The sequence below is a fragment of the Opisthocomus hoazin genome, chromosome 12, assembly GCF_030867145.1.
Source record: "Opisthocomus hoazin isolate bOpiHoa1 chromosome 12, bOpiHoa1.hap1, whole genome shotgun sequence".
In the NCBI taxonomy this organism is placed as follows: Eukaryota; Metazoa; Chordata; class Aves; order Opisthocomiformes; family Opisthocomidae; genus Opisthocomus; species Opisthocomus hoazin.
Window position 1 is genome coordinate 4764823 of NC_134425.1, and position 15420 is coordinate 4780242.

Below are 15420 nucleotides of genomic sequence, written 5' to 3' on the forward strand. Positions count from 1 at the left end.
AGCTTTAGCAAAGCCTATGGCGTGTGTTGCGTCTCCAATAGCGCGATCCTATTTCACTACCCGAGAAACTGCCCTGTGTGCACTGGTCATTACACAGGAATTCAGCTTCCTAAGTGTGTTTTGGTGATTTCAACAGTAGAGCCTGTGATCCTGGTAACTTTATTGCATTAGTTTTACTGAAGTTGAGAGGGTTGCTGACTTGGAAGTTGAGAGGAGTATGAGCTGAATCAAAGTAACACATAACACCGACAGATGTGGGGGTGAAAAAGGGGCGAGGGAGCTATTCAGTCTCACTGGCTTCTACTCCTGAAGTTGTTTGTGTTAACGGCGTAAGATGACAGCACTCAAAGGATTTCTGAAAGCATCGGGGATGGTGCTGTCCAAGAAGATCCTCACAATAGCTTTGCAGGGCAGCACGTGGCTCGGTCAACACAGCCAGATCACAAAAATGTGCAGCATGAAGCAGGCATTGTATCTCGGGTGGGGGTACCGCTGCAGGACGCTGCTCGGGTTGAGTTTCAGAGAAGCGTTAGGTAATTTTAACAGTGCATCCTCATGTGGTTTGCAGCCTCAAAGGGAGTCTGGAAGTCAACTACATGAGCAATTACATCTCGATGTATTGAGGAGATGTCATTGCGCTGCTCCCCTGGGGAGTAGGTAGGTGGCCAAAAAATGCTCCTAGAGATCCTTCCTGTAAGACTTTAAAGTGAATGATTTTTGATGCGTTTTCTTTACACAGGCTGCTTCTGTAGAACTTAGGGCAGGCAGTTCATGTAGTGTCAGCTGTTCTGTTTGGGTCTTGTTAAGTTTGGCAATACTGAATGAACCAGTAAAAATGCAAACTGCCTCTGTGCTAAATGAACAACTGCTCTTCCGAACTGATGGAGCATGCGTGTCCTCATTGGCTGCTAGTCCCCAACACGGTATTCACACGGAGTTTTCCAACTTAAGCTTTCTCTTGCCCTTGAGAGCAAATTATTAATCGAAGCATTTATTAAACTTTGAAGTAATTAAAAAAAAAAAATAAAACCAAGCCACTTTTCAGCTGACCATTTGTTCAACTCCTAAAGCAGTAACGCTGATGTGGACAGCAGTGTCGTTGGAAGGCACAGGATTTAAATGTTAAAATGGAGGAGAAATTCTTCCAAGTGCCTTAGCGTGGCAGCCCTGCTGCAGGCTCTGTCTTCACTAAACATTTTTGAGCAGGCTCGTGAAATCAATCTACAGATTGCTATTTGCAGTGATACAAATTGAGTCTGCTCTCCCACAGCGTTCTCTAGCTGCTTGTTTATACTGATGCAAATCTCTGTAACGCAGATAAGGTTTTCTGGCTGGTTTTTGCAGTAACAACTCATTCTCCTCACTTGTATTTTTTATTTACTTAGCGAATCCGAGTGCCATCTATGAAAAGGATGAGAGTAATAGTGGAATATTTTCACGTGGTTGAATGCAGCTGAGGGCGTACCTTGTCTATCTCTGCATGCTGTGAGTTCAATCTCCCTTTTCTGCAGCACAGCACGGAAAGGAACATCGACCCCCATTGATGTACAGCGGTTAACTAGAGATTCATTAAGCTCCTCTGACTTACAGTGAAGAAATTTGTAACAACTTTCCCACAATCTTATTGGGGAAAAGAAAAAGAAAAAAAGCAGACATGCAACCTGTCTGCTTCTTGGAGCAGCTGGAGAGCTGCTCTTAAGGGGCCAGTGACAGCCGTTCAGGAGAAAGGACTCAGGCTGCCCAGGGAGGCTGTGGAGTCTCCTTCTCTGGAGATATTCAAGACCCGCCTGGACGCGGTGCTGTGCAGCCTGCTCTGGGTGACCCTGCTTCGGCAGGGGGTTGGACTGGGTGACCCACAGAGGTCCCTGCCAACCCCGAACATTCTGTGATTCTGTGACTCTGGGGCCGTGATGGCAGCAAAGAGCAGCTTTAAGCTGCAGATAACCACTTCGTGCTTGTTGTAGTTCTGTGTGACATTTTAACTGTACTTTCTGAAACCGTTGCATTGTTGAACCACAGAGAGGTGCAGGCGTCGCTGGCCTGTGGGCTCCGACAGCTGGCAAGCAGATCGATGTGCCATTTCACGTTCTGACCTTTACAACAAAGACCTCTTGCTAACCATTTATTAGATCCCAGAAGATAAAACAGCCTCGTGTTCAGTTCGTATATACCATTGATACCTGCCTCAAGCCTTATCTCTCTCTACTGCCCCAAAATTTTAAATTTGGATTAGAAAACTGAATAAATTAGGGAAAATAAGTTTGTTTCTTCCCCATGTTCTGTTTCGGTGCCTATAGGCAGAGATATTTTCTTTCTTCTCTTTGCAGCTATAAGGACAAGAAGCCTTCAATGTTGTGCATTTAAATACTGAACATGCAAGAAAGCAGAAACTAGGATCACAGCAGTGCAACAAATCTGACACAAGTCACTCATCTGTTTTTTGCTCGCCCAAGATTATTTCTGGGCTAGTGTTGAAGCAGAGCGATTGCAGAGGACGTACACCTACAGACAAAGGAACAGGAGGGGAGGCCATCTAAAGCTTTGCTTTGGAGACCTCGATTCTTCTTTAAGGGAGGAACAGGATGAAGTAAATAAACGTACTCCTGGATGTAGCTTGGTATCTGTATTAAGAGAAGACAGTTGCTGGTTAGATACATGTCGTGCTCTTCGGCTTTCTCATCAGCGTACTTCTTCGCTCACAGGAGAAAAAGCGTGGGATGTTCAGTGTGATTTCCCAAAGAACAGGTATGTACGGAATTGCTCCGCCAGTCCTCTCCAGCAACTTCTGAAGCTACCTGCAAACACTGAGCAGCTACATCAGCGATCTCAAAGCGACTGCGCTTCTACAGGTCAGGGGCTGTGGGTAAGGAGGGACAGACCCGGCGGTAGCACTTTTTAGGCGTGCTGCTCACCGCTACCCGCTGGTGGGTCTGCATGCGAGCCCGCACCGCGCTCTGCTGCGTTCTGCGCAGCTAACCAGGGGAACTGGAGGCACTGGGAGGGTGCTGGGGAAAAGAGGGTGGCTGAGATGCCGAACTCGGGGCACAGGAAGCTGCTAGGAGATGCGGCTGTTAGAAAGGGGACAGAGAGAAGGTGGTGTGTAGGTGGACCTGGGAGAGAATCAGAGATGTTGTGGAGGAGCAGTGCCAGATGAGCACCCACAAGTCTATCGAGGGACGCAGGCGAATCTGGCGGGGGGAACCTGGAGGTGCTGGCTGCAGGGCTGAGGACTGGGGAGAGTCCCAGGGCGGCGGGAGAGCTCGATAGGATGAAGGGGTGACAGGGCTGCTGGGCACCTGGAGGGGAGGTTACCAGCTGGAGAGCACAGAGGATGCAGAGCACAGACCTGCAGGCATCTGGCCTTCGTTAGTTCTGCTGCTTATGGCACAGCTCTGTCCTTCTTGCAAATGTGTTGGCTATTTTCTGTTAACAAGCGCTATCTCTGTAATACCACTTTACATGGAAAATACCATGAACCCTAAATGGAATCGGTGTTCTCAGCAAACCTGTGTCCTCTTCCTCCTGAAATGATCTTTCTGGTCACAGCTGAAGCGCGTTGTGCTGTCAGTGCTCGCAGCCTGCCTCGTTTCTTGAGCGGGTATGAAGAGGTGTGGAGGGTTAGCCTGGCGCGTTTCACCGGCAGAGACCGGGGTGGCATGCGTGCGGCAGCCTGGCCCTTGCGTGCTGTCTCTGGGTTCTGTGAAATGCACCAGCGCTCTCCTGTTTCTTTGCTGGGTTGACAGTCTGCAGTGCTGTGATCGGCACTTTGTCACATCAAGATAAATTTTAGCTCTGTAGAGTCCCAAGTTTGTTTTTATATTTCCAAGTCTCCGAAGTAAGAAACTCTATAACCTAAGATCCCCTTAAAAGCACTAAGCAGGTGCATTGCTAACTGAGCTGGCCAGCTGAATTATGTATTTATGCAAATGTGGTGGCTGCTATTACGCTAACTGATTGTGCTTGAATATACAGCGATTGTGTCCTGTGACTGCAAGGAAGTGTGACGAAGGCCACGTGCAATCGCCTAAGTATGAGCCAATGCACTGCTTCAGCCAGAAGTGTTACTATGTAAAATACGTAAGAGAAGTGGAAGATGAAACTATAAAAGAAATAGGATACATAAATGGTGTATTAACCCTAAGTGCTCAGACACGTTGTCTGTCTAACACAGCCCGTGCCCCCAGCGCCTGCTGGGACTGGCGATTTACGGGGTCTGCCCCAAGTTGTGTTTGTGCAGCACAGTGAATAGCCGCGTTTGCAATGAATAAGAAGAATGTAAAAAATGTTAAATAGTGGTTTATTGCAGATTTAGAATGAGAAATGACCTGTAAGCCTGCAAAGCAGTGCTAGTCAAAAATATTTCAAATAGTTGTGCCTAGCGAAGGCAGCCACTCGGCCGCAATGCGTTCTGCCTACCAGGAGATGGGGCCCCAAAACACAGGCAAGCCTTTCCATTTTTAAAAGCTCTGATCAACTGCAAAGCAGTGTTTTTCAAAACATGTCAGAGCAAGGTGATTTGCAAACAAATCGCCCAAGTCCAAAGACATATTACTTTCCAAACTTCATATTGCAAAAGGCTTGCTTGTACTTACAGTTATCACAATACAAACTAACATACGGGCCCCAAACGCGCAGAACAAAGCAATATAAACCACAATACAGCTGCCACTTCAAAGGAAAGGAAACCTTCAGCCCCCCTCCCAACATAAAAACAATCCTCTGCATAATTTGTGTATGATTTTCACAAGTTGGGGGGGGGGGGGGGGTGTTGCTTGTTTTTTTTAAAATCGGACTTAAAACAGACCAGAGGAAGGAGAAAGAATAATCATTACATTCCTCACCAAGAAACTGATCAATTTTAAAACTAGAAATCAGAACAACAAAGCCCTGAGTAATAATAAGTCTTCTTTACCCTGTGGACTTCAAGGCATAATGGCATTGCTTTCTTCATGCTGGAGATGAGGGAAATTGCAAAAAATCCAGGAGCATTCAATTCATTAAGCAAATCTGTGGAGCAGCTTCAAACTGTCGTATCGACGAAGTGAGGCAAAGAACTCCTCCTGCGCTGTGCCGGTGAAACCACGTCTGCTAGAACACACCATGCAACACAGGGCGGCAGGAATTTTGCCGTCGTCTTCAACGGGGCTAAAGTTCCACCAGTGAATTCTTACGTTTGCAGATCCTCTGCTTTGTGGGTAACGAACTGCTTGCAGCTCTAGCGGTGAAACCCCCGGCAGTCGGCCAGGGCTCCGGGCCCGCTGGCTCAGGCAGCGTTTCCTTGAAGGTGACTCAGGGCAAGGGGGGTGCAGCGCCCGTGGGGCCCAGCCAGCTGATGGCCACCGATCAATAACTCCTGCTGCCTCTAAGTCTTAGACAAAGGAGTTTATTTAGCAGGAGCAGCTGGCTTTCCTTACTATCTGATTTACTGATGTAACTTAAAATCAGGCGTAAGGATTACCACGCCAAATTAAGAAATGAAGTTCAGCTTTTATAATACTCTATGACAGGTCTTGTGCTCTTAGTTGAGCAAGCGTGAGTCTTTTTGCAGTATATACATTTTACTGCTGGTTGTTAAATTTAAGAAAATCTATTTAAAATAACGTGGGGAGAAAAACATGTCAGGATTGCCAAGCTGTAATTGCCCAGAACTTTCTTCTACATGACAGTAAAGAGAACGACGGGGCTACCTATTGCAGCTACAGCAGCTTTAACTCTACGCTTTTTCTCCACGCAACCTGGCACATACGGTCCTCCGAGAAACGCAGCAGTGCCTGAGCGCGCTACGTACCGCTGCAAACGTATTTATTTCACCGGTGTGGGCTACCTCTGTGGCTACAGCGCGGACAAGCGCTGCGTTCACGAGGTGTATGACAGAAGCGCAACTTGCTGGTGACGAGCGGGTCTGTGGCATTGCCCCACTGCGGGGCTGAGATGGGGACGCAGCGCAGGGATGCTCTGGCCCAGGGCTGCAGCAGGCTCGGCTGGGCCTGGCTGCAAGGATTTACTTATCGAGCGCAAGCTTTCAACAGTAAAAGTAAGTGATTCTCATCATCTGATGCACTAAAAAAGGCTAAAAAAAAGGGCTGTTTCCTTAGATTCACCAGATTCTCTCGGTCCCTAGTGTGCTTCTCCCAGGAGTTCATACTCGGCAAAGCACGTGCTTTAGTGACCGGCGTACCAAGAAGCTGACGGTAGAAACTCGCTGCCTGCTGGCAGCAGCAGCAGCCTCGAACTGCGCTGCCCCGACCGGCGGACCGCGGGCAGATGCGCAGCTCTGAAGGACAGAGCTGCAGAAGGACGACGCGCTCCCGCCGCAGCTCTCGCGCTGGGCGTCACACAGCGTCAGCTCCACGGTGCCTGCTGTAGAGACGGCCGCTCACAGTGCTTCCCGGCATGAGCACACCCGCACGGCCCCAGGGATGTCCTACCCACTCTGCTAGATCGCTAGGGAAGTGATCTCATATTGTACAATTTAAAAAAAAACACAAAACAAAAACTTAAAGTGGAGTAAGTACATTTTTCTTCACATGTGCTCTGATGGAGCCAGCTCCCAGGCTGTCCACAAGCTGCTCCGAGCTCCACGGGAAGGAAGCCTTCTGCAGACCAGCAGTAAGCAGCTCAAAGCCGGGAGCAGGACAGATCGTCCTCGCAGGGGCCCCGGTGTGGTGGAGCGAGGAGCTCTGCACCGGTACGCTCCCACCGTGCGCGACCGTTCGACGAGGAGCAAACTGCAGAAGCACATGGTAATGGCGTTGGGAGGGAAAAAAAAAAAGGGCAAAAAATAAGGTGGCAAAAAGCATCGCGAGAGATGCGAACACAGAGTGGAAAGGAGCACTTGGCTCCCACGGCCGGCTGTGTTCGCAGGTGTACGTTCACCCGCACAGCTGACCACCTGTCCCGTGTCTGCGAGGCTGGCTTTCCGCGCCTTGCCCTGCACCTTTACATGGCACCTTGGATTTTTTTTAATTTTTCTTTTTCTTGCCACCCTGCACACACAAACAAGCAGATTGCCAGCCAACTGCCCTCCGCAGCTGGGGACGTTTTTGAGTACACAGTTGCTCTTAATGTTTAATTAGGTATGATAACAGGCTAAAACGTTCTTGGCACGGCACAGCACCCTACAGCGCGTTTCTCCCCTCAGAGGGTGCTCAGTGCCTTGCAGTGTGCGGCCACTGCTCCGGTACCCGTTGTTAGGGTTTCGTCAGCATTTCCGCCACTGACACAAACCATCCTCAGGGATTTGCGGTTTAGTCGCAAAAAAACTAACTGCAGGCCAGGATCTCCGTTCCGTCGCCGTTCCGGAGGTGGTGTTTCCACCAGCAGCTTCCGCACAGACACGAGCGGTGCTGCGCCTCGTGTGCCACCGATCTGCAGATGAAGCCCTTGCGAAGTGACGCCGGCAGCAGCATGCTTCCCTCAGCCCCTGTCAACTCATCACAGAATCACAGGGGTTGGCCGGGACCTCTGTGGGTCACCCAGCCCAACCCCCTGCCGAAGCAGGGTCACCCAGAGCAGGCTGCACAGCACCGCGGCCAGGAGGGTCTTGAACATCTCCAGAGAAGGAGACTCCATAACCTCCCTGGGCAGCCTGGGCCAGGGCTCCATCACCCTCAGAGGGAGGAAGTTCTTCCTCGTGTTCAAATGGAACTTCCTCTGCTTCAGTTTGTGCCCATTGCCCCTTGTCCTGTCACTGGGCTCCACTGGAAAGAGTCTGGCCCCGTCCTCCTGACACCCACCCTGCAGATATTTATAGGCATTTATAAGGTCCCCTCTCAGCCTTCTCTTCTCCAGGCTGAACAAGCCCAGCTCCCTCAGCCTTTCCTCGTAAAAACTCATAGGTTGCTTCAGCCCACAGTATGTCCACCGTATGTCTTACTACTGCCCTTATTTTATTTTTTTTTCTAAGGGTAAATCAGTAGCTGCAGATCACGACCCGCTGCCGTGCAGAAGCGTGGGCGCTGCCAGCGGAGGCTGCCGCCGGCTGTGGGGGTCCCGCACAGGTGCGAGCCCCTCGCAGCCCGGCTCGGCGCTGCCCCTTCCCGCCGCGGGGCCAGGCCGCGGGTCCCGCCGGAAAGTTCCAGCCAGGGGCGAGCGCGGCGGAGCCCCCCGGAAGGCGGGAACGGGGCGGCCCGGCGCCTCCCCCCTCCCGCCCTGACAGACCCCGCCGCGCGCCGATCCCCTCAGCGCTCCCCCCTCAGCCTCCGGCTTCCCGCCCGGGCCGCGGTGACAGCCCCGCCGCCTCCCGGTCCCGTGGCCGCAGCCAGCGGCACCGGCAGCCCCGGGCAGGGCTCGGCGAGCCGGCGGCCGAGGAGGGGAGCGGGCGGCCCCGCCGCCACGCAGCGCCGCGGCCGCCTTCTCCCTGACTGCCTCGGTGAAAATCATTGTTTGGCTCCGGCATTAACTACATTCCAGCGGGACGCAGCGCCCAGTCTCCTTCCTCGCATTCCTGCCCCACACAAAGGAGTCCCTGCCTCGCCGCGCCCCGCGCTCCGCTCGCCGCCCCGCCGAGCCCCTCCGGGCCGGCCGCCGCCTTCGCCCCCCGCCCGGGGGTGCGGGTCGGGCCGCGGCCCCTCCGCGGGGCGGCCGGCCGGGGGCGGCGGGGGCAGGGAGCCGCCGAGCGCAAATTCCTCCGCGCAGCGCGCCATTGACTGGACCCAGCAACTTATTTAAGGCTGGAAAGTGACACAGGGGCTCCTCGCCTCCGCGCTGCGCCGGGCCGCCCCGAGCCGAGCGCTGCACGGCGGCGCGGGGATGCCGCCGGGGTGACCGCCGCTCGGGGAGCCGCGCCCCGCCGCCACCGCGCCAACGGGATCACGTCTAGCTTTTTTTTTTTCCTTACAGTTTTTTTTTTTTAATTTCCTTTTTTTTTTTTTTCCCCTCCCCTGCTCCGGGCTGCGCTTTCGCAGAGAGTTCGCCGTCCCACCCCCCCCCCCCCCCGCCCCGCGCTGCCGGGCTCCGGCCGAGCATGGAGAAGTACGAGGAGGACACGGCACTGAAGGCCACCAAGCTGATGGAGGATCTGTCCCTCTACGAGCCCTGCCCGGAGGCTCCGTACGGCCGGGCCGGCCGCCGGGACCTGCCGCTGCACCCCGACCTGGAGGAGACCAAGCGGGTCCTCGCCGCCCACATGACGGCGGAGCAGCGGGGCCGGAAGATGAACGGCACCGCCGCGCCGCCGCCCGCCGAAGCCTTCCCCGCCGCCCCCTGCGGCAGAGCCTACGCGCCCGCCGCCCCGCTCCGCGCCTCCGCCGAGCCGCCGCCGGGCGCCGGGCCGCCGTGCTGCGAGGAGGGGCTGTGCACCCGCTCCGAGGTGGCGCTGCCCTGCTACAGCGGCTTCGCCGACAAGGGCAAGCGCTACTCGGCCGAGGGCTACCGCTACGCCGCGGGCAGCGCCTACGAGGGCGGCTACGTGGCCAAGGGCGGCGGGCGGCCGGCCGGCGGGCCCGACGGCAAGTACGGCGCCGCCAGCCCGCGGGCCAGCCTGGCCGCCTCCTCGCCGGGCCCCGCCGCCGCCGAGCACGGCAAGTTCTCCAGCCCGCGCTCCAGCCTGGGCGGCGCGGCCGCGCTGCCCTACGAGAAGTTCTCCAGCCCCCGCTCCAGCCTGGTGGTGCCCGGCCAGGAGAAGTACGGCAGCCCCCGCGCCAGCCTGGTGCAGTACGACGGCGCGGCCCTCAGCCCCCGCTCCAGCTACGCCAGCACGGCCAGCGACACCAGCAAGCACTCCAGCCCCCGCGCCAGCCTCACCAGCTACGACGGCGCCGGCGGCAGCAAGCCCAGCAGCAACCGCACCAGCGGCATCAGTATGGGCTACGACCAGCGCCACGCCAGCCCCCGCTCCAGCACCGCCAGCCAGTACTCCTGCACCACCAGCCCCCGCTCCAGCTACTCGGACTGCAGGCACGGCCCGCCGGGCAGCGCCGAGGCGGAGGGGGCGGGCGGCGCCGGGCTGGCCCTGGCCAGCCCCCGCTCCAGCCTCTGCGGCCCGGCGGGCCCGGCCGTGGTCAGCCCCCGCTCCAGCATCTCCAGCCAGAGCTCGCGGAGCTCCCGCGGCTCCATGAGCGCCTACCCCGAGCTGCAGCTGCCCTCGCCCCGTTCCTCCCTGCTGGGGCCCGGCCCGCAGGAGGACGGCGCCGGGCCCGAGCCGGGGGACGTCTACCACAGGGTCCATGCCCAGTCCCCGCCGCGGCACGACCCGCAGCCCCCGGCCGCCGGCCCCGAGGCGGCGGGGCCCTACGCCTACAGCCCGACCAGAGGCTCCGCGTCGGCCCCCAAGTTCAAGCTGCCCTACCAGGTGACGCCGTGCCGGGAGAGCGGCCCCAGCCAGGCGGAGAGGCGGCTGGAGGCCCTGACGCTGGAGCTGGAGAAGGAGCTGGAGATGCACATGAAGAAGGAGTACTTCGGTGAGTGAGCCGGGGTGCGGGGTCTGCCTGGAGCCGGGTGGGCTTGGCTGGCGGGGAGGGCGAGCGTGGATGCCCGGGGCTGCTCCGGACCAGGTACCTGCCGAATTCCCACGTCACCGCAAACGCCGTCACAAGCGCTCGTGCCATGGCCAGTTCCCGGTGTTCTGTCTCTCTCCCGTCTGTTCCTGGCACGGTTTGCCAGGGTGTGTGGCGCTTCCCCTTCCACGCACAGGTGGGAGACTCGTCCGAGGCGTTACAGAAGCTGTTGGTGCCGTCGGGGCTCGTGGTGACGCTCATTTGCCTCCCCTCCTCGTGGGCTACCGCAGCTTCGCCGATAACCTCCAGCATCCCCGAGGCTGCGGAGTTTGTGGTCGTGCTCTCTGGCCGTCTGTGGTAGCTTCTGTAGATGGCGAGCGTGGCTGGTCAGGCAGTTCTTAGTGCCTCGTTGGGTAAAATCTCTGTGCTAGTTCAGCGTGCTGGTGAGAGCCCAGTGTTGTTTCTGCCCCACGAGGCCTCGCTGGGTCTCAGCGTGCGAGGCTGGCAGGGGTTGGTGTTGTCCCAGGGGCCGGAGGGGAGAGCCCTCTGTCCTTGCTGAGGCTAGACCAGCCTGATGGTCATCTCCTGAGTTTTTGCTGCTTCTACATAGAGAAAAAAAAAGTAACCTCTCAAAATGAGGGAATGCGTTTTGTAGTCACACTAATTAGGATTAAGCTCCTCTGTTTTTCTTTTGTGCTGCGTGGAAGAGGCCAAAATGCCTTTGAAAGGTGACCCTGGAGCGTGCAAATGCTGCCCTGCTTCTCCTGTGCGGGGGACTGCAGATGAGCCAGGTACCTGCCGGACCTGGGCAGCCTGGGAGCAGTTTGTCCCTGGCTTGAACAAGGGGTGCGGGCTCTGGCATGGGGGTGTAGGAGCTCTCGGCAGTGGAGGGAGGAGGAGGCCTGGGAAGGTGAGCGGCTGTGGATGAGACCGCCCCATCCCTAGCCTTGGAGGGGACAGTTGTGTGTGCGCCTTTGTGTGCTGCCGGGGCGCGGGGAGAGGCTCTCTGGCAGCGTGCAATTTCTGACCGAGGTGAGCGTTGCTGAGGATGGGGACGTGCATTACCTCGGTCGCTGATTTAAACACGAGGGTTCAGATTGCTTTTGGCACAGCGTTAGTGAGCTCTGCGTGGAAGGGAGGAGTTGCAGGGCTCCTGGCAAGTTTCTGTGAGATGCTTGTAGTGAGGCAGACCTGGGCCGATCAGCAGAGGTAGCTGAGCAAGCAGGGCCCTCTGCTACGAGGAAAACCTTCCCATGAACTGCAGCGGCACATTGTCGACGAGGTCCTGTGCCCAGACGAAGGAAGCTGAACACAGTGCTCTGTGGGCGTGGTACGATGCTCCTCGTCAGCGGAGTGACTCCAGCTGAGGACAGCAACCGTTTGCTTCTGAATACATGCAGAAGCTGGATGGGGGGCTTCTTAACACATTGTGAGAAACGTTGCCCTCAAAATTTCTGTGGTATACAGCAAGAGATTGAGAAATAAGATGTATTTGGAGTAAGAAACAAGTTACAGCCATCCTGAGCCTCTGAGAGGGGTTTCCAGTGGCTGGGGAAGCTGGGTGTGTGATCAGAGACTCCGGTAGCAGCCGCGGGGGATCTGTGTCCTGCGTGGGTTTTTCTTATTTCTAAGAATTTGCCTGTTGCGAGTGTCACTACTTGCATGTCTGTTCTGTAGCAACGTGTTGCAGCATGCCCCAGACCTCGGCGGATCCGTCCTGTGTGGGATCAGCAGTAAGCGTGCGCCTTGATGCCTGTGGAGCCTACGTACCGGCTGCTCTGCCCGTATTTGTCGTAGCAGCACAAAGAAGCGCTGCTGTGACGTGCACCCTGGAAGCAGATGAAACCTGGAAAACTGGGGTGCTTTAAAAGATGAAGTTTATCTCTGAGTTGTTGAGGTTTTGGTAAATTCTGGTGGGCTTGACTCTGCGTTTCTGGTTCCGATCACCCATGGAGGTGAACACTTGAGCTTCGGCTGAGCAAGCGTGTGAGGGCTTGACAGGGATGACCACAGGCTGATGGGTCAGAGACGAGGGGAGTGAGGACAGGATGGGGAGAAGTCTGCCATTTAGTTTGACTTAGATGATGAGTCTTGAACAACATTAATAAAGGGAAGCAAGGAAAAATGCGTTGGGTTGTGTAGAAGCTTGCACATACCGCAGCTCAAGTCTTTGCTCACGCGTTTGCTTGCTGAGGTCTGGTGCCTGGCATGCTCCGATGGCAGTTGCAGGGTTCCGTGGTCCTGTGGAGGGTGGAGGTGTGGAGCCAGTAGCCTAGCAAGGTAGAGGGAACAGAGGAGATGATTTGATGTGCCTTGTTTAGATGACTGCAGTTGTCTAATGAAGGACACTGGTAATTTTACTGTGTTCTGTGCCCCTCCCAAAACAAGAAAAAAAATTTGGAAAATTGAGCAGTATGTCATTTTGGAACTGAGGTCAAGCGACTAACGAGTCCTGGTTTTGGAGGAGGAACAGCCGTGCCCTCCCTGCGTTCTGTTCGTGGGTCAGTCCGTGTGAACCTGTAACGGTGCTCGTGCTGGCGGTCCCTGGGTGCTCTCCCGCACCTCGCTGCTCCGCTTCAGGGGGAGCCTGGGGCTGGGGGCAGATAAATACGTGGTGGAGGGAGGACATGTGCAGGGTCTGTGGCCCGGGGAGGCTCCGGGGAAGCCGAGCAGCATGCAGCCTGGCAGGTCTGGGAGACTGACAGCCCTCTGCCTGTGCTGCCGCGGACGGCTCTGAGCAGCGCTGTGCTGGGAGCTTTGATTTGCTGCCTCACCTGCACCATCCTCCCCTTCCTTCTGGCAGGATTCAGTGCATCTGCAGAGAGGAGGAAAAAACCCTGCAGCAGTTGGTTTCATCTGGCTGAAGATGACAGTGTGGCAGAATGAGCGCTCTGTGTCTGCCCTGCCCTGGCTGCACAGCTGAGGGGTAGCACGCAGCAGCTCCGAGGGCTCCCACCAGCACGCCACAGCCATGTGTGCTCGCTGATGTTGCCAAAAATGGAGCCTGCAGAGAAGGAAGGAGAGGGGGACGGTTGTTTCGGTCTGGACTGCTGAGCTGCTCCAGTTCATCACAGTCCGTGAGGTGGCTGGAGCTGACCCAAGGGCGAGGGTGCAGGCAGAGGGCTCCGAGAGGCTGGGACGATGCCTGTGGCAGCAGCCTGCAGCTGGGTTGGGTGAAGCTGTGAGGCTTCGTTTCCTTGCAGCTGCTTCTGATGCAACCCCTGCCTAAACTGCTTCGTCCTCAGCCCTCTGAGACCCTCTGTCTGTCCCCTGCCAAGGTACTGACAGTCTAGAAAAGAAAGCATGCTCGGTTTAGGGGTAGATGCTGAGAAGAGAGGTAATAAAAAAGTGCTTTTGCTCACTTTCATAACTGTTCTCAGCTGAGCATCTGTATGTGATGAGGTGAATTGTCAAAGTTGTGTTTGAGGGACGTTTTAAGTTGAATGTGCATCCTGAGGCGCCAACAGGACATTCGTGGGTATTGGAAAGTCATCAGCTCGGGTGCTGTCTTAAGTTTTATTTACTTTGTAGAATTCTTCAGTCTGAGGCCTAGGTGTTGAAAAAGACAGTTTAAGGCAAAAATGGGATTTTGGCGTGCCCACCCGAGTCAAAGCAGTCCTTGCAGGACTGACTGCAGACCTCCAGCTTGTCATCTGCCGGGCGGGGAAGTGTCACCGTGTTGGACAGGCGTGCTGATGTGGCGGCTGGTTCTGCACCGGCTCTCTCTGTCTGCCCTGCGGCTCTGCTGGTGTGCTGGCAGCAGGGGAAGGAGAGCTGACGGAGGGGTGCAGGCAACAGCAGCACACTCGCCGCAGCCCCTGCTGTGTTGCAGCCGTCGCCCAGCCGGGGCTGTCTGCTCACCTTGGTCAGGGTGGTAGGATCCAGCACAAGAAGTGACTCGACTGTCTTGCCATCTCGAACTGAAGAGCAGATGGAAGAGGCCCTGTGAGACTGGGGGGGGGAGTGCGGATTGCTTCCTCCCCATGCAAAGTCTAGGCGGGGAGAAGCAGGTCTGCAGTCTCGCTGGCGTCCTGCGACGCCGCTGTGCCGTGCCCTCTGTGAAGCTGCTTCTCCCTGTCTCGGCACATCGAGTGTCTTCCCCTCCCCTTGCTGCCACCTCACCCCCTTGTCTCCCACATCCCATACGCAGAATACAGCGAGTTCGTACCACGCGCGGTGCTCCCCAGAGAGAAACAGCCGGCCCCGTCAAGGTGAGCTGTCGCCTTTCTCATCTCCCGCAGGCACCTTTGCCTGCCCCTTCTCCACCCCGAGGGAAACGGCCCCTGTCTCCGTGCCCTGGAGCAGGCTTACCAAGCGAAGCAGGGCTTGGTTGAAGTCCCAGAATGAGACATAAGTCTCGATTCGGTTAATAACTGTAGTCATCTGTCTAGAAAAAGCCTGTTCTTACCCTAGAAGGTAGGCTTGACGTTTGAGAGCTCCTGGATCTTTCCAGAAAGGCACGTGGTAGTACCGGCACACATTTTTTGGACCACCACCAAGAAACGCTGCTGATGGCATCCTTTTGAAAACCCTTTGGCCCCATAGGTAGGTAAAGGGAAGAAGTAGATCCCTAGATCCATCCGGGCCCTTTCTGCCCTTCATGTGCATAGTCACAGAATCACAGAATAGTAGGGGTTGGAAGGGACCTCTGTGGGTCATCTAGTCCAACCCCCCTGCCGAAGCAGGGTCACCTACAGCAGGCTGCACAGGATCTTGTCCAGGCGGGTCTTGAATATCTCCAGAGAAGGAGACTCTACAACCTCCCTGGGTAGCCTGTTCCAGTGCTCCGTCACCCTCAGAGAGAAGAAGTTCTTCCTCATGTTCAGACGGAACTTCCTGTGCCTCAGTTTGTGCCCATTGCCCCTTGTCCTGTCACTGGGCACCACTGAAAAGAGCTTGGCCCCATCCTCCTGACACCCACCCTTCAGATATTTGTAGGCATTTATAAGGTCCCCTCGCAGCCTTCTCCAGGCTGAACAAGCCC

General features: G+C 56.0%; 1 protein-coding gene across 1 annotated transcript in view; it reads left to right on the forward strand.

Moving 5' to 3' along the window:
- The first annotated feature begins 8724 nt into the window (after positions 1-8724).
- WTIP (WT1 interacting protein) overlaps positions 8725-15420 on the forward strand; it is an 87097-nt gene continuing 80401 nt past the window's right edge. The window contains exon 1 of the mRNA XM_075433796.1: positions 8725-10400. Within this exon, the coding sequence (XP_075289911.1) occupies positions 8966-10400 (1435 nt within the window). The 5' untranslated portion in view covers positions 8725-8965. The remainder of the gene's footprint in view (positions 10401-15420) is intronic.